This window comes from Ascaphus truei, chromosome 3 (assembly GCF_040206685.1).
Source record: "Ascaphus truei isolate aAscTru1 chromosome 3, aAscTru1.hap1, whole genome shotgun sequence".
Classification (NCBI taxonomy): domain Eukaryota; kingdom Metazoa; phylum Chordata; class Amphibia; order Anura; family Ascaphidae; genus Ascaphus; species Ascaphus truei.
In genome coordinates, this window is record NC_134485.1 from 423,715,419 (window position 1) to 423,734,895 (window position 19,477).

The window sequence follows — 19,477 nt, forward strand, 5'->3', positions numbered from 1 at the left end:
CAGTCCTTCTCCCAGAGGGGGGTGGGGTGCATGGGTTACATTTACTTAATTTTTTTCAAGTCGCTTATGAACTTCTTCCTCAGTTACCCAATTGTTCATTAATATGAAGGTTGTGGCTTCCTCCTGCGGCACTACTATTGAACTTGATTCTTCCCTGGTAAACACAGAGGCAAAGAATTTGTTTAATACCTCTGCTTTTACCTTATCTCCAATAATCTGCCTACCCATCTCACACTAAAAGGGCCCTATATTTTCTTTTCTCATTTTTTGTTATTATGGTACTTAAAGAACTTTTGTTATAAATATATTATATTTACTTGCAGGAGATACCAAATAAAGGAATGAACTCACTCACAGTTACATAAATATATTTTCTTTTCACCTTGTGACAGAACAACTTCTAGCATTTTTTGCTCATTCCGACAATACCGTCTGCAGCGGTGACATAACCCGGTGAGCCCTACAAGAGTGAGAATAAAGTGTTGGAGGGAGCAGACATGCCAGAATCTGTTTTGACTTCCAAAGCGGAAAAGCAACTATGCCTTTTAGACTTATTTTATTGTGACTGCATCACCTTATTTTTGAAGCTCCTATCAGTAAATAGAATATACTACACTATATATAGTTACTTAGCTACATAGCAGATGAAGTTTAAAATAGACATACAATATTTCCATCAATTTCAATCAAGGCAAAAGACGACAGATACTTATCCTATATTTGTATTTACAGTATTTTGATCCAGTGGAAGGCAAACACAAAAAACCCCAAGTGAAACATCATCCAATGCTGTTTCCTAAGGGGAACATATAATTGCTTCCTTTCAAATAATAGCAATCAGATTTCTCCCTGGTTTAATATCCTTCCCATGTTTACTTATTTGGAATATCCCTATATGTCCTTCCTTTCTTAAAAATGTCAAACCTTTTTTTAGAAGTTATCTATTGAATCTGCCCTCACAGTCTGCATGGGTAATGATCATTTATAATGAGACCATGTTATGATCACTGCTTCCCAAATGTTCCCGGACTTGAATATTTGTTATTACTTTTACACTGTTTGATATTACTAAATCTAATAATGTCACTCCCCTGGTTGGTTCCTCAATAACTTTGGTCATGTCATTGTCTTTTAGCACCCCAAAAACCTGTTTCCTTCAGTTGTAATGCTAATCTCATTGCTCCGGTCTATGTCCAGATAATTGAAATCACCCATTATGGAAACATAACCTAGTTTTAATGCTGTCTACATTTGCAAAAGTATTTTGGCTTCCTCGATCTGATGTGCAAGCAGGGGGATTTGATGTGTAGGAAAGGGGGATGTGATGGGCAGGGGGGGATGAAATGTGATGTGCAGGGGGTTGATGTGCAGGCTGGTGGAGTGATGTGCTGGCAGGGGAGTTTGATGTGCAGGCAAGGGGGATGTGATGTGCAGAAGGGGTGATGTGCAGGCAGGGGGATGTGATGTGCAGGAAGGGGGGATGTGATGTGCAGGAAGGGGGGATGTGATGGGCAGGGGGGATGAGATGGGATGTGCAGGGGAGTATTGTGTGTGTGTGTGCTCGTCCGTTAGCAATAAAGCTTTAAAAAAACATTTGCTTTTAAAAAACGGGAGCCACACACACCGCGTTATAAGCGGATCCGTGTTGTAGCAGATCGTGCTATAACGGGGCTGAGCTGTACTTATTGTGTGGATTGTACTTATGCACATACATTATTAAAGGGGAAAAAACAGCAGCTTGGACTGCTGCTTTAATACACAACTGCACTTGAAACACAACTGAAATTCAGTCACACAGCTAAGCACTCGCAAGCTCAGGAATCATTACAACCCTGTTTTAAAGACACACACACACACAAATCAGGTGTTTTAGGTAAGCAACCAATGAAACCATACACACGCAGGCTCAAACAAGGCAGAAGGAGAAACAAAATTGCTATAGACATCCCACACAATTTAAAAATAAATGAACCCACTGTGCATTCCCCAAGTTGAGTCACCCCTGCTAGTATACACAGCACAGCACTTCCCTTCTTGTTCTAACTCCACACTTAATACACAACTGCATTTGAAACACAATTGCATTCCAGTCACACAGATCAGCACACACACATTTCTTCTATTCCAAGCGTGGGCTGCCACCTTGTAGGGCCACAACACCTAGAATCAAGACACCCATCTTCTGGACTCCATTTTTTGGGACTATACAGTTGGAGTATTTTACAATCTGACACTTTCATAAAAAGTATTGGTGTTTTATATTTAAAAAAAATGTATTTCTCACATCACATTTGTATTCACTAAAAACAACAATGTGAATATATTTATTTTTATGTTATATTTAGCACACAAACTATATATTTTGATATACTGTACATTTTTTAAAGTCCCCTCTTATAACACTGTCATATCTGTGGCAGAACAAACACAATTCACTTCCTTTATTTTTACCATGTCTTCTCCTCAGTGCCTTCATTTCTACATTTAATACCCTTATCACTCTGAAATGACAACTGAATCCCAGCCCATACCCCTAACTCCTTCTCATCTTCTCCCCAGTAACTGAAGAAGTCTCCTAGTTTCATGTCTCCCTCTCTCTTTGATCTCATTCCCTCTAAGCTACTCCACTCACATGTATTTTCTATCATTCCCACCTCTTAAACCTGTGCCTTAGTATGGGCACCTTTCCCTCTTTTAAGCAGGCCCTTATCATATCTATCTTGAACATGGCTTGATCTGCAAACTACAGCCCATTTGCCCCTTATCCCATTTGCTTAAAAACTGCAGGAACAAATTGAATAAACTGCAGGAACAAATTGTATAAACTGCAGGAACAAATTTTATAAAGCCGTATGTTGGATTTCCTCTCCTCCAACTTCCTCCTTTATCTGGATTCTGGTCAAACCACTCCAGAGAGACCACTCTCACTAAAGTAACCACTGATCATCTCACTGCAATGTCCCAGGGACAATACTCCCTGAGAATTCCATTGGACCCGTTGGCTGCCTTTGATACTTGTTCACGATACCCCCTACTTAAAATGCTTGACTGGATTGGTCTACTAGGAACTGACCGTACCTGGTTCAAAGCCTATCTTTCAAACCTCAACTTATCCATTCCCTCTGTTTTTTGGGATTCACACGCCTCTATTCTGGGACCTTTTGCTCTTCTTTATATTTCCATTTTTCCTTGGCAAACATACTGTATGAACTATTTTGGTTTCTATTATCATCTATATGCAGATGATACACAAATCTACTCTCTCCTTTCCTCTCAAGTCCTGTAAAACAGCCAGTTCTGAATGTGCCATCACTACCTCACATTAAACATGTCCAAAACTGGACCTTTTTTTCCAGCTACCAACTCCACCCTCACACAAAAGTTCTTCATTATTATTAATGACACCACCATCAAACCCATATTTCAAGCCTGCTGCCTAGGAGTTATTTTTTTACTGTTATTTTTCATTCCGCACATTCAATCCCTCACCAAATCCTGCCAATGTCATTTCCACAACATTGCCCTCCCCTTCTTACCTTAGATTAAACCAAAGTCTTAATTTACTCTCATAATTTCCTGCCTCGACTACTGTAATCTCCTTTTAAATGACCTCCTACACTATCGTCTGTCATACTCCAATTAATAATAAACGCTTCTCCCAGACTCATTTACATCTTCACCGCTCCCACTCTGCCAGTCCTTTATGTAAGTATCTAAACTGGCTCCCCAAAAAATACAGAATCAAATTCAAGATTCTAGTCCTCACACTTAGGGCTCTCAATAACACCTCCACACATCTCCAACCTTTTTTCTAATTACACACCTCCAAGTACACTCCAATCTGCACATGAACTACACCTCTCATCTTAATAATTACTTTCCATTCCCGCCTCCATGCTTTTCATTGGGCTGCTCTTAATCTTTGGAATTCTCTGCTCGCTCCCATCAGACTAGCCCCTTCACAAATTGACTACATTTAGTAACCTACAGTATTCTACATTTAGAAATAAAAATAAATAAATAAACTTTACCTTTCCGTTCTTTCAGATATTCGGGGTCAACCAAAACAACGCCATCTAGAAGAGAGCAAACCAGAGGACAATGTGAGCTTCAATTACATCAGTGGATACTGTCACCAGGGACAAATATAGCAAAACGTACTATCCTCGGCACCCGGGCCAGGCGGGGTCACGTGACTGTAACGGTCACAGCACCGAATGATTAACACTGCGGGGCTCCCATTCAGAAGCATGGACCTGCCCTCCCACACAGTCCCATCACAGCAGACACGGTCTCCTCTGACGCAGACTTTTGCTTGTTTGTCTGTACAAAGTATCTGTGCATGAAGGAACAATGTATTGTACTGTAGGTGTTTCCAGTACTAAACGGGTTAAGGAAATGTACAGGATACTTGTTCACAAAACACACATGTATTTTGAAGAACAATACATAACTCTAAATAAATAAGACACGAAAGAAACCAATGTACCTTTTCCATTCTCCATGTCCATTCTATTGATCCAAAACATTGGTACAAATGTAGGACACAGAACTGCGCCCACCGGCTCATTATAGTGAGTGTGGTAACGTTTGACCAGTCCTCTTTTTGCACCTCCCCAATTTTACTGAATGGAAGCTTCTCCAACTGGCACGTTATCCATGTCCCGCTGCTACGTGCCAGTGCGAGTAATAACATCTGCTACATCTGTATGATTAAATTAGCATTCACCATCTAACCAGAGTGTGATTTCTTCATTTGTTACACGGGTCTTTCTACTAATTCTAAGGGCTGTGCATGGCATTGTTGTGAACGTTCAGAGCACTGAGATAAAGACCTTCAAGTCTTTTCATGATTTCTTAAAACTATGAAATCAGCAACTTTATACATTGTAAAAACACAATTGATATTATGTATTGGCCGCATATTAATGAAGAGATTGGTATCGTGGTAGAAAAAAACCCTGTTCTCCATGTTTGAAAAAAAAACCACTGAAGCCTCACCATCTTCCCCGCCATTAGTCCCAGTTGAGTTATATTATTATTCTATAAACAATTATATATACAGTATATATCAGCCACTTAGTTTCATTTGTTTTTTGGATTGTTTTTTAAAGGGCCTGTATCTGCTCGTTATTTAGGTAAGTACTGGCAGTGATACTTACAGTACCGACATCTGGCCTGTCACAACTCTCTCTACCATTATAAACTACAGTACTGGATACACAGTTTTATATCAGCCAACCACTTGCACTTTACATCATTCCCTAGGTAACTACTGTATATAGGTGATCACAAATATACAGATGCACCATCAAAACCTCTGTGTGTGTGTATATATCTATATATGTGTATGTGTGTATATACATAAAGTATATACACATACAACAAAAGACAGGGGTGCCCAACGCTGCATCCAATTGACAAAACATATACGGTAATAAGTATAAAGTTTAAATACTTCAATAATAATAATAATAATAATAATGACTTGGTTATTTAGTTAAACCCTTTAGCCAAAGCGTCATAAGCCTGAATACCAACGTCAAGGTATAACCAAATTAATGCAGGTCCTACACTACACTGTGAACCCTTCCCCTTACCTCTGTATGAGGGGAAAGAACCATAGTAGGTCCTGTTCTTGCAGCAAGTGAAAAGACCTCCCAAGTTAAAAAGGGGAGGAGGAGGAGGAGTGAGCTCTGGGAGGAGGTGCCACCTACCTCCATACAACTGTTGCCAGTCAGAAATTGATTAACACACACATTCCCAGCTAGCTCAAACTCCTACACCCACCACATAAATTTATATACATATATATCTCAATCAGTGAATAAGTTATATTTTTACGTTATTATATTACATTATTGCACTGAAATTAAGTGCCGGGGAAGCGGCAAAGGCCTCTGTAAACCTCACTTACCTTGGCTTCAGCGGCTTCTTAGTTGCGTCACCAAGGTCATGTGATGTCATCATGACGCCGCTGCCGGAGCTGAGGTAAGAGGGGGGAGGGGGCATGCAGGGAACTGCCGGCAGAGGGGCGCAGGGAAAAAAGTTTGCGCTCCCCTGTCTTAACCCATTAAGCGAACACTCTGGCAGGGACTAGCGGTTACACTAATATTGCTTAATAAAGAAAGCTGCGGCCTTTTATACCTCTAAACCGAGTCTGTCATTACTTGTCTGTTATATTTGGGGATCGGTTAGCAAGGGGAGGGGGGGGTCCCTCGCAGCCTCCCTGGACATGCCTTATTTGCATTTAATAATTGCTTTCTGTAAAGGGCACTGAAAAGACTGATACGTAAACGAGAACAGGGTATTACAGGTTGAATATTAAATACATCCCAAGCTCTCTTACCAAAAACAAAGGGAACTATTGCGGAGCAAATTATAGGACCTCTCACACCTGTCACTACATGCAGCTAAACACAATGGCCTTTCAGAAGGAACATTATTAATGAAGCTTATAGAATAAGCACAGTTTGCTAAAAAAAAATATCTGTGCAGCTACAGGCATGGAATAAACTCCAAATATCCTGGATGGGAAGAATCATTTCCGTCAAAATGAATATTCTCCCAAGATTTTTATACTACTTCCAAACGCTACCAATAAGCATACATTAGCCTGAGCTGAAAAACATACAAAGCCGAATCTTTCAATTTATATGGAGAGATAAGAGACCGATAGTTGCTAGATCAGTAATGCTAGCTTCAAAAACAAGGGGAGGCCTTGGAGTTCCGGATATAACTAAATATTACCAAGCAGCCCAATTAAACCAAGTAGTGATTTGGAATAATGATCCAACAACCTGCTGCTGGTTGGCAATTGAATCCTACTATGCAAAACCTCTATCCCTCACAGTAGCTCTCTGGTCCCAGGGGTCCAGGGAGACACAGGTAGGACGGTTTGACGTGGGATTGATGAGGTGCACGTGGAAAATGTGGTCCAAAAATATAGGAAAGTATGCATTAAGGACTTCCACATCCCTGCTAACTCCGATTTTCAACAACCCGGACTTCCCTCCGGGCTGCACCCAGGGGCAATTTACCCAATTTCAAAATGTAGATATTAAAATAGGAGCGGACTTAGTGGAAAAGGGGAGGGTTTTGTCCTTCCAGGATATCCAAAATAAATACCAGACACATGATTTTCACCTCTTTAAATATCTCCAAATTAGGCACTTTCTTTTGTCTATTTCTCAAAATGGAAGATTCCCAAACTTATAAAAATTTGAAATGTATTGTAAAAAAGGTACCTACCAGAGAGGATTGAAATCGGATATATACGTTGGGATAGAGTCTTCTGAAAATACACCAAACCATTCTTACATGCTAAAATGGGCTGAAGACCTAATTGTAGAAATAGAGCGGGACGAGTGGGAGGATATCTGGGAATCGGCAGCCAAAACTTCAGTTTGATCAATAACAAAGGAAAACATTTACAAAATTCTATTTCATTGGTACCTAACTCCTAGTAGGCTGGGCCAGATCTTCCCTGGCATACCCGATCTATGTTGGAGAGAGATGTGGTCTCAGGGGAGATTTGGCTCATATATGGTGGACATGCCCAGTGGTAAACAACTTTTGGGTGATGATCCAGAGTGTGGTCCTAGAGATTACAGAGCTGAGGATTCATCTGGACCCGCTGATCCTTGTGCTGGCCAAACCAGTGGAAAATATTCTATCCCCCATGAAGAAACTGATCTCTTTCATTCTAACCGCGGCGGGATGTTCCTTAGCTGCGGCTTGGAAAAAGATTAACGCCCCATCAAGAGAAACGGTGCACAAAAGAATAAACAAAGTTATGTACATGGAGAAGCTGATTGCCCAACTAAACCAAAGCCCGGATCAGTTTTACCGAGCATGGGAGCCTTGGCTCAAAGATCAATAGGCAAGGGGAGAGTAAGTCCAGTGCCAATCACTCTACTAAGTTCCCCCCCATCCCCACCCACTCCCTTCCCTCCCCCCCTCCCAACTATACCCTTTCTCTATCTTATCTATCCACTTTGAGTTCGAACATGAGACTACGGATCAGCAGCTCACTGTTAAGAAACAACGGGAACCACATGGATCCATATCCATAACTATGGATCTTAACACTGTCTGAAAATATTTGATATAATGTGTAACACCTTTTAATATGATGTTTCCCTTGCAATGTAAAGATGTGTATGTCTCAAAAGATACAATAAAAAAAGATTGAAAAAAAAAATGTGCAGAATACTCAGGCTTTCATAATATGTATTTATCACAGATCCAGAGACCCACCGCCTTTTTAACTACAAACTTCAGTTTCCACTTTCCTTCTGTCGGTTCCCCCAAATACAACCTACAGTATTGAACAAGTTATATCCATGTTATAGCCTTTAAAGCAGGTTACCATTATAGAGTTGCCAGTTGTCCAGTATTGAACCAGGCTGTCCTGTATGTGGCACTCTGTTCAGTAAAAAAATAAGAGGTAATACTGGACATGTATGTGGCCTGACCGGCTTGGGTGGCCGTGGGATTTCCCCGAGCAGGGAGAGACCAGGGCTGTTGCTAGGGACCTGAGCAGTTTTCTCCAGCCGGCTTCTGGGTAATGCAGACAATCTTGAAATGTGTCAGGAGCCAGGGGGTGAGGCCAAGGAGAGGAGTAAATAGCATGGAGGTGAGAGGGGTGTGGGAGTCTATGTGTGTCTTGAGTGCTTCGCACATTTCATCATTGTGTCCAGTATTTTGGAGAAGCCGCCTGGCAACCCTAGACTTACCAACCTTATTATTATTATTGTAGCCATGTCTAAGATTGGTGTACATATCTCTTTCTCATGTTGGCAGTAAACCTGGTAAGTATGCAGGATTGCCAGCAACAATCAATGAGGTTTGCCCTCACACCCTGGTGAGGTGTCATATATCCCCAAAGGAAGTGACAACATGCAATGTGCCCCCACTTAGTGGTACAGAGCAGGTTTGTTCTCTGGGGGGTGATATAAGACACATCACTGCCTAAAGTTAGAAGTCAGTTTCCTGTTGTTGTGCTGCCTCTGTTCCGTTAGAGGCACGGGAAGGTTTGCAACATTGTTGCAGTGTCTCATGCTAGCTGTAAGTCAGTGAGCATACGCAGCAGAGTTAGAGGAGCTGACAGACAGAGCAGAGTTAGAGGAGCTGAGAGAGACAAAGCAGCTCATGAGAGGAGATTACAGCAGCCAGAGAAGCTGGGGAATCTCTTTGAGAGTAAAGGTGGAAAGCATCTCTATTAGGGAGAAGGGACCTTCCTAATGGAGTGCTGCACAGAGATGAGCGGCTGAGTTGCTATCTGTGAGGGGCAGCTGGCCCATACCATGCAAATAAAGATGTCTTGTTCGCATATACATCCACTGTGTGAGTGTGAAGTTACTCAGCAGTGGATGGCACCCCCAAGAAGGAGTTCTTCGCCAGGACCATCTCCCTGTGGAAGCACAGATCCTGATGAAATGGAGGCGCTGCACATGAAGTAAGTTGGACTCGCACCCACTACCTCAGCTACCTGTCCTGATGACATCCCCTAATACCATCAAGCGGGAGACTCAGGAGTCCTGTTACTTGCAGGTGCACCACAATACACGATCACGTAATGGGGACCGGTTAGACCACACGGGCCAATGTGAGATTGGGTGGGTCAGACAAGGGGGTCCACCTGTTACAATTGGAGGCGCTGCTGAGATACCTGTCAACAGGACAGGCTTTTGCTAGGCACACATTAGGAAACAGGGAGCGTGTCTGCTGCCACTTTGTGCTGCGTGGGATGGAACCAGGGGTACTCAGGGAGCTGCTGGAGCTGCAGGCCGCAAAGACGCCTTGGGATCCTGCTAGGGGTTAGTGAGTCTGGAGCGGGAGGCTATTGCTGTTCTAGTCACCTTGAGGTAGCGCTAGCGGGGGACGCCTGACGGGATAAACTGGTAACTTAGGGCAGGAATTCTGGAAGGGTCCGCACTAGGCTAGCCAACAGTAGGTAGACGCCCAAAGTACTGCATGGAAGAGCCAGAGTACTCTAGTCTCCATTCCAGATCACTTGATCAAGGAGCACAGACTGGAGGAAAGCGTTACAGTAGACACAGAAAGAGTGAGCCTAGCCTGAGGTAGTGCAAACACGAGTCAGATCTACATTAGTTACACAAGGTGGTGCACAAGGCATTTTATTGCATCAGTGTGGCAGCTGCCCAGCAGAGAGGAGCTCCATGTGCGATAACAGAAATTATAACAGAGAAAAGAATGGCGACCGCAAGAATGGAGGCTCTCTCAAGCAGTGAGTCACACCTAAGATGGCGGCTTCCGCCAAGTCGGGCGAGCACCAGGACTGTACAAGAAATTGTTGCAGAATTCTATCCGGGTTGGGCGCGAAAACCAGAGCCCCGCCCCTGCACTGTGAGTAGTTCAGCAGAACCACTCCTTGGTAGAAAGTGCCCCTCCTCTAGAGAGAACCGTCAGAATGGAGGATCTGCAGAGCGCAGAAGGTCCAGGATGGCGGGCAAACGACGAACACGCATATGACCTGTGCATGGAAGAAGAACAAGCTACAGAAGAGACTTTTTTGAGCCTGTTGGAGACTGGTGTGACAGCCGTGGCTGCGCCGGGTTTGTCCTGTCTATGCTCTCGGGAAAGTACCCTCGAGACTAGTGAGGACGACAGTGTTGCTAGATGGGAGGAACGAAATGGACTTTGTTATCATTCAATATACAAACAGCCAAACGCTACCTCAAATATGATGCAGAAAGACAGTACTTACCAAAATGGCGGTTCCCGCGTTCCCGGGACACCGCGTGGGCCAGCTGCAGAAAGTCTTGCAACTTTGCAGTTTGCTGATTATTGGCCAGGATTGGCGCCAACGGGGAAACCCCACCCTGTTGGGGAGTTTGGCGCGAAAGCTGGAGCCGCGTCCTCATGGACTATGACTCACTCCGCCCCTGTGCTGGGTCAGCCTACAAGTCTACGAGACCCTCTTCTAGAGTCCACCAGGGGGAGTGCGCACATTGAACTGCCAGTAGCAACTTCTGTTCCCCCTAAGAAAGAAACAGAATGCAGCAAAGCACAACCTCAGCTACCAGGGTCATGGCGGGCCAGAAGAGTGACTTACCCCTTTCTTTTGTGCCCGTGTATACATAAAGTGAGGAAGGGTGATATGATCTTTGCCTGTTATTCATTGCCTAAAGGATTCCGGGAAGTATCCAATGACGGAATCACCAGCTTGAGGTGTGAGGACTCTGATTGTGTATCTCTGGGAAAAGAACTTGTTTGGGGAGCTACTTTCTTTGCAAAAGGAGCAAACAAGCTTGTGTCTAGCCCTTATCTGCCTAAGCATGAGGAGTTCCAAGCCCCGATGACAGAGACGGCTCCAGATCCGGTTCCAAAACTGGAACCCCAGATGATGGAACCATTCCTGATGGAATCAACGAAGGGTAAGGTGACTGCCCAGGGATAAGGGGGATCGCTACCACTGGTACCGCCGAAGCAGGACCGCTTCAGGCCGATGGCCACCAGCGAATGCGAAGCGCCCCGACGCTGTTCCCCTGCGGAGATGTCCCTACCCCCATCCTGTACTACTGAAGACAGTAGTCAACCAGCTGTGGTGATGCGCCAGCTGTCGGACCACACAAGTGAAGCTGAAGATAAAGAGACATTTATCCCATCTGCTGCGGACCCTTATGTAGGCCCGTATGCCCTACAACGACCAGTCCGGCCTACCACAGAGGAACCCATCGCAAGCCAGCGGAGTGGTGAGGAACCTCCTAACCCCCTACAGGCGCCAGTGGTGGGAATGGCGGAGAAAGGCCTAGCTCAGGCCCGGATGGAGCGGAGAGCAGAACCATCACTTCCGGTGGTGGATGTCGTTCTGGAGGAAGAGGTTCCGGTTGGGAACCCAACGCAAGATGGCGGCGAGTCCAGCGAGATGGCCGTGTCCTCGCGGCCAAGCAGCTGTACCCGGTCACTTGGGTCCGGGAAGAGACGGCAGGCCCTGCGGAAGCCTGGGAACACGGACACGGGTGAACCGGAGTGCCAGTCCGATGGTACCGGGCAAGGTAGCGAGAAGTTGCGGGTCGTAGCCCCACGTATGCCAGCAGTGTTTCCCTATGCCCAACCCCCGTCCATAGTTAAAACCCCTGCCCCTGTCACTTTTTCCTACGGGTCCCAGTCTAGCCAAGGGTTGTCTGGGGAGTCCCGAGCCACTTCTGAAAATCTGGACTGGGGTGACTGTTTTACATCTGATGATGGGTCGGGGAGGGAAATAGCTATGCAACGAAGGGTATATTGCACTAATGATGACAATCGTACTGTTACTGTGGGGTGTGATCCTTAGACCCTTGGGTCAAATTTTGGGTCCCCAGGGACATTGGGAGTTTCGTCTGGGAATTTGGGTAATGTTGCTCATATTGTGCCTATTGCCTGGGGAACCCCCTATGTGCGTCCAGTGTCGGCAAGAGTTATTAGGGATCGCCAAAAGTGGATACTTTATTTTCACCACCCATGGGAGGGAGAAAGTAAGTTCGAAATGGGTTCCCCTGAAGATAGGGAATATGGCATTGATGAAGAGGAAGGATCAGGGAAAGAAAATTTGGATCCTGGCGGGTTAGATGAGAAGTTGTGTAGTCAAGAGGGGATAGTCTACATCTCCAGGAGATGCCTTGGGGAAATGTATGGGCATGATCTTCTCAGTCCACTAGCATCCAGGCCAGAGTTATGGTCTGATTGTGGGTGTCCAGTATGTCCCCTAGAGTGTGACAGCATTGATGCTCTAAGCCCAGTGGACCATGCTGTACGCAAGCCACCTTAAGAGGGTAGAGTAGTCCCAGTAAGGGAAACTCCAGCATGGAGAAATCCTAGTGGTTACACATCTAAAGTTAGGATGTATTTGTTAATGTTTATGAGAAAAGATATGTACTGTAATAATGTGTTGTTATGTTTTGCAGTGCTACCTGAAGGAAGATTCCGCAAATTTAGATCCCAGCCGGGTCATTGGGATTCCACCAGGGGGAGAATGTAGCCATGTCTAAGATTGGTGTACATATCTCTTTCTCATGTTGGCAGTAAACCTGGTAAGTATGCAGGATTGCCAGCAACAATCAATGAGGTTTGCCCTCACACCCTGGTGAGGTGTCATATATCCCCAAAGGAAGTGACAACATGCAATGTGCCCCCACTTAGTGGTACAGAGCAGGTTTGTTCTCTGGGGGGTGATATAAGACACATCACTGCCTAAAGTTAGAAGTCAGTTTCCTGTTGTTGTGCTGCCTCTGTTCCGTTAGAGGCACGGGAAGGTTTGCAACAGTGTTGCAGTGTCTCATGCTAGCTGTGAGTCAGTGAGCATACGCAGCAGAGTTAGAGGAGCTGACAGACAGAGCAGAGTTAGAGGAGCTGAGAGAGACAAAGCAGCTCAGGAGAGGAGATTACAGCAGCCAGAGAAGCTGGGGAATCTCTTTGAGAGTAAAGGTGGAAAGCAGCTCTATTAGGGAGAAGGGACCTTCCTAATGGAGTGCTGCACAGAGATGAGCGGCTGAGTTGCTATCTGTGAGGGGCAGCTGGCCCATACCATGCAAATAAAGATGTCTTGTTCGCATATACATCCACTGTGTGAGTGTGAAGTTACTCAGCAGTGGATGGCACCCCCAAGAAGGAGTTCTTCGCCAGGACCATCTCCCTGTGGAAGCACAGATCCTGATGAAATGGAGGCGCTGCACATGAAGTAAGTTGGACTCGCACCCACTACCTCAGCTACCTGTCCTGATGACATCCCCTAATACCATCAAGCGGGAGACTCAGGAGTCCTGTTACTTGCAGGTGCACCACAATACACGATCACGTAATGGGGACCGGTTAGACCACATGGGCCAATGTGAGATTGGGTGGATCAGACAAGGGGGTCCACCCGTTACATTATTATTATTACAAGCTGTGTTTTTTAAAGGCCCAAAGCCTGCTGTAGTGGGTTCACATGTCAACTCTCGGCACGTTCTCCAACCAGGTATCACGGAGCCATTTTCCATGCAGACTACCAGGGAATTTAGCAGAATCAATGTCGTTGCCTAATCTTCTCAGATAAGGTTCTTTGAGGTCTGTTAATGTCAATGATGGAGAGGACTTTAGCAGCCATATTCATTTAGGATGTGGGCTGCTTTCATATTAATAAAATACACAGCTTAAAAAAAATTACGTGAGCAGAGAAAAAACTAAAGAGGGGAAAACAGACACCCTACTTTACATTATTTTAAAGAAATATCTGTTTTTTAACCAGTTTTGACTGCACTGTAGCTCACACGTACTGTAGCAGCACATACGGTGCTCCTAAATGTTAACCCTTTAGGCCCCGCATACATGGAACACATCCCATGATGTTGGATATATTATTGTTTTGTTCTCTCTTCTCTCTATGCAGTGGAAGAAATACAAAGACACACTATACAGTATATAACATGGTTTCCGTTTGAAATGTTTTGGCCAAAGGATTGAACTCAAAGATCTGTACTTACGAGAGGAAAAAAATAGTCATGAACGAAATAATTTGCCACATTGGATGTGCATTGGGGCTTCTTTGTTTACTGGTGTATATTTGATGTCACGTTCCCAGTAGTGCTCCAATTTACACAAATTAATATATACATATATACTATTGTGGGTCTGGATTTTTGAGCATGCTAACATTGTATATGTCAATAAAATCTTAACACAAAGGAATATCCATTATTAACATACTCACCCACAGGATCCACAACATCTATGTGATCAACAAAGTCCCTCTTCCCCAGGTAAACAGTAAGCTATAATAGAAGACAAGCATCGGTTACTTAATGATATACAGGTAGTTCTCGTTAGCCAACGTTTCACTTTACAACGAATGGCATATTCAACGCTTTACAATGCAACCCTATGGGCCGTTTTTTATGCCGGAATGCGTTATCTGACACTTGAATGCGTTATCCAACAGTCACTGCCACTGATTAACATGGGACTCACTTTACAACAGTTTCACTATCCAACACTACTTCCAGAACGGATTCCGTTTGATAACCGAGGACTGCCTGTAATAATATATTTATTTGTACGCAGAGCCGAGCATAGGCTTTTGCAGGCATAATAAGTACCCGTATAATAGCTCTTGCATTACAATCTAATTCTGGGTGTCACTGGGCGACAAAGAGGCAAATGTATCAATTATGGGGCATAGAACCTGCACCATATGCATCAAAGACAAAATTACCATTGAAATAAGTAGGATTTTTTCTTTGATTCATCTGGTGCAGTTGTTTTTTCTCAGAATTGCACACATTTTGCCGTGATACAGAGGACTACATTTACTAAAGGTCGATAAACCTGTGTTAACATATTGCATTATTAAGAAATAGAATTAGCACCACATTCACTAGTAATTATTTATTTTTTTCAGAAATGAGTAGCGATATGGATCTCATTTGCATTTACGGAAAATGTGTTAACTTAACCAACGCTAGTGATACAAATGAAGCGATAACTCCTAGAAATCAGCGGTAACCAGCTCTAGCGATGCAATTGTGGCTGGGTGGGGGATATCCCACTTTTCTAACAGACATTTATGTGTGAAGATTTGTTACAAAGCCCTATGGAAGAAATTATTCAACATCTTTTTTTTTTTTTGGTAACTTCAATTTTATTGAAAATTGAGACATACATAGCAAAAGGTGTCAGATTATACAAACAATCTCTCATAGTTATTTATCTTACGTAGCACGTATGACGTCTGGTGAAGAAGCGTATCCAACATAACACTTGTATGACTTGTTACACTAAAAGAATACCAGTAGAATCCAATCAAATTAGGTAAAATAAAATAACAAAAGTAAATTAACCAAGGGAAAGGGGGGTGGGAAAGGGAGGATGAGGGGTTGGGGGGGGGGGGTTGGCGCGTTACCTCCTTGTCGTGGCTAGTATTTCGGGACTGCTCCGATTGTTTGGGGAATAGGACCCTATGTTTGTCTTAGACATCCCATAATGTCCAGCCCTTACGCTACTGCTTTCTTTATTCTGACGCTTCTTGTCTGGGGCCCGAACTCGTCAGTCAACTGAGAACGCATCTAAGGATATCAATGCTAGACTGTGTTAACCTCCACCCCTGGGATGCCTGTCTGTGCCAGCCAAGGCAACCAGACTTTTAGAAAATTGCCGCCAGGGTCGTTAACCAGACTCGTTAACTTTTCCATCTGGCATACGTACCAAATTCTGTTCTGAATTATGGGGATATTTGGGATGTCTGATTGCTTCCATCGTGCTGCGATCTCGCACCTCGTTGCCGTTGCAAAATGTGCAACTAATTTATTTCTTGCTTTAGATAAGCACGGTAGTGGTCTGTTCAATAGGAACAACCACGGATCCGGGGTAATTGTGAAGTCAAAAATCCTCTGAATCAAATTTCTAATTTCTTCCCATAATGGCGCTATCCGAGGGCAAGACCACAGCATGTGTAGCAGGTCGGCCTATGCTCCACACTGTGCCGGGCAAAGCGGGGAGCATCCTGGCACAAACCTAGATACCACTTCATTAGGACTTTATAGGCGTTCTCTTTTAACGTGACGCAGACCGAACTCTTAGCTGTCGCTTCATATATGGCTCTCCAATCCTCCTCCTCCAATTCTTCCCCAAGATCTGCCTCCCACTGTGATTTATACAACAGTTTTTGTTGGTGTGTACTTCCAGAACAGACTACCTCTCTGTATATCTGCAATGTGAGTCCCTTCGTGTCTACTTCTGCTAGACAGAGCTTCTCGAATGTAGTCTACGGGGGGTAGGGGGAATGTTTGTTGAAAAATGCTCTAATATGGAGGTATCTGAAAAATTCTGATTGCAGGATCGCTTTGTTTGCTCTAATTTGTTAAAATGATTTAATTTTATTGTTACCCTCCAGATCTCTAAACCTCCAATAGCTGCTTTGCTTCCATATTAACGCAGCGCCACCTGACAATCCAGGCGCAAAATCAGATTCAACGTCTTTGATGTCCGAGGTAACTAAATGTATTGCATAGGAATGTCTTCATAAACCAAAGGGGTTAGCATGCAACATAAACACCCTAGAAATAAAACACAAAAACTATAACATCTACAGTATATAAGGAAGTGAACAGTAATGCGCTCAAGACAGTGATAAATTGTGTGATCAAATAAAAACAGCTCAATGTGCAATACCTAAAAAATAAACAACTTAAAACCAATTTAGGTGTTGTGTTACAAACATTAAATATAAAACCTGATAATTCAGTGTAGTGGTCTGTGAGGTTGCTGCTGCTGTATTCCGCGGACTGGCTCCACAAACCACAAACACTAGATGAAAACAAAAGAAAAAACAGCGCAAAACCTCATGGTGTAGTATTAAAAATATATATTAATATTGTGACAGCAGGTGAGTAGCTCACGTACATCAAATTAGATCATATAAAGCATGGCATGTTATGGACATGTTACCACATTGGCACACCGGCACAGCACACAACGGTCAGACAGGTCGAAGAGGCAGGTCTCTCTCTCTCACACAGGGAGCCGTCTTTGGAACCTCATCTGAAGTGCAGATCGTCAGGTAAGGAGAGGATATTCACTTCAATCCTCAGCAGCTCTGATGCTCGCCGGATGCATGTATCTGACTCGCGGCAGACCTCTGATGACGTCACCGATGTTCCGTCGCGTCTCCCACCGGAAAAATTTAATGCATCTAGGTGAGCATCAGAGCTGCTAAGGATTGAAGTGAATATCCTCTCCTTACCTGACGATCCGCACTTCAGCTGAGGTTCCAAAGACGGCTCCCTGTGAGAGAGAGAGACCTGCCTCTTCGATCTGTCTGACCGTTGTGTGCTGTGCCGGTGTGCCGATGTGGTAACGTGTCCATAACATGCCATGCTTTATATGATCTAATTTGATGTACGTGAGATACTCACCTGCTGTCACAATATTAATATATATTTTTAATACTACACTATGAGGTTTTGCGCTGTTTTTTTTCTTTTGTTTTCACCTACAGTATATGCGCGCATACTGTATTTACCCCTTAGTAGCCCAAGTGACCATCTATTCATAGCTTGACTAGCTAGAAACATGGGTTACTAATGGGTTAATATGTTCTACACTGTTAATATTACAGTGTGTATTTGTGTCCAGGAACCAGATTGTATGTGTTCCCTGTTCTGAGGATGCCAGCACTCCCCAGTGCAAATTGCAACATTGTTGCTTTCCGTGTGGCTTCCCAGTCTGTTCCCTTGGCAACCCCCCTCTGCTCAAACCTGAGATGGATTGGCTGTCCTCCCCTGCTAGGTGGTATACCTTATGTCTTGTCCCTGCTTGGACAGGAAAGCATGCTTTCTTTTACAACCGGCAGCACTATTGAGTAGATGCACCTTTCACTGCTCCCCCAGAAAAGCATTATTTGTTACCTTCTTAATACAAATGTTACCTGCCATGTATTTTATGCCCTCTGTGTACCCCCCCCAATACAAGTTACAGAAAATAGAAGCCCTCTGTGTGCATTTAAAGGAGATGAGTTTAGCTACCTGATCCTACTCACTTGCCACAGAGGGTTTGTGCCAGAATAATTTGTATCCCCTCTTGTAGGTTAGCTAGATCAGCGGTGCGCAAACTGGGGGGTGCAAGATAATTTAGGGGGGGCGTGGGCTGAGGGCGGGGAAACATGGGGGCGGGCAGAGCTGTGCACGGGCGGCCAGGAGCTCCGTGCGGAGGCTGCTTCTGTGTCTGTGTCAGAGGGGGCGAGGCTTTCCTTCCCTGCACACAGACCTCCCCTCCACCTCCTGTGTTACCCGTCCCAGTTTTCAGCAGCATGGGGACAGGAGGAGCAGGCTTACATTAGTACTTCCTCCTCCCCCCTTCCCCCCCCCCCAGGTGAAATCTGTGACTTATGATTTTGTGTTGTGTCTGTCTGTGTGTGTGTGGTGTGATTGAGTGTGTGTTGTGCCTGTGTTGGTTGTGATTGAGTGTTGGTTGTGATTGAGTGTGTGTTGTGATTGAGTGTATGTGTTTTTTTTGTACACACACTCACAGCACACTGCACACACTCACAGCACACTGCACACTGCACACGCTCACAGTTTACATTGCACACTGTACACACTCACAGAACACTACACACACTCACAGCACACTGCGCACACTCACAGCACACTGCGCACAATGCACACACTGCACACACTCACTGCTCACAGCACACACTCTCTTACAGCACACTCGCAGCCCCCTACCCCCCTACAGCCCTACATCCAGTGTCAGCTGCTGGGGCATCGTGCGGCTGCCGGCGGGGATCGGGGCCGGGCTGGGGTGCGGGGCTGTTTGCGGGGGGGAAATCGGTGCCGGGCTGGGGTGCGGGGCTACTGGCTGGGGGGGATCGAGGCCAGGCTGGGGTGCGGGGCTGTCAGTGGGGGGTGGGGGGAATCAGTGCCGGGCTGGGGTTCGGGGCTGCTGGCGGGAGGGGGGGTCGTTGCCGGGCTCGGGTGTGGGGCTTTTGGGGGGGGGG

The 19,477-nt window shown here is 44.8% G+C and overlaps 1 protein-coding gene across 11 annotated transcripts in view; it reads right to left on the reverse strand.

Moving 5' to 3' along the window:
- The window catches only part of LOC142490456 (beta-arrestin-1), a 338,250-nt gene that overhangs the window by 66,656 nt on the left and 252,117 nt on the right, over nt 1-19,477 (reverse strand). For 8 of the 11 annotated variants that reach the window (XM_075592783.1, XM_075592788.1, XM_075592782.1 and 5 more), the window contains 3 exons: nt 14,696-14,756; nt 4,032-4,076; nt 383-460 (listed from right to left, as the gene is read on the reverse strand). In XM_075592783.1, coding sequence (XP_075448898.1) covers nt 383-460; nt 4,032-4,076; nt 14,696-14,756 — 184 coding nt within the window. The remainder of the gene's footprint in view (nt 1-382; nt 461-4,031; nt 4,077-14,695; nt 14,757-19,477) is intronic. The other 3 variants (XM_075592791.1, XM_075592792.1, XM_075592793.1) reach the window with 1 other exon arrangement.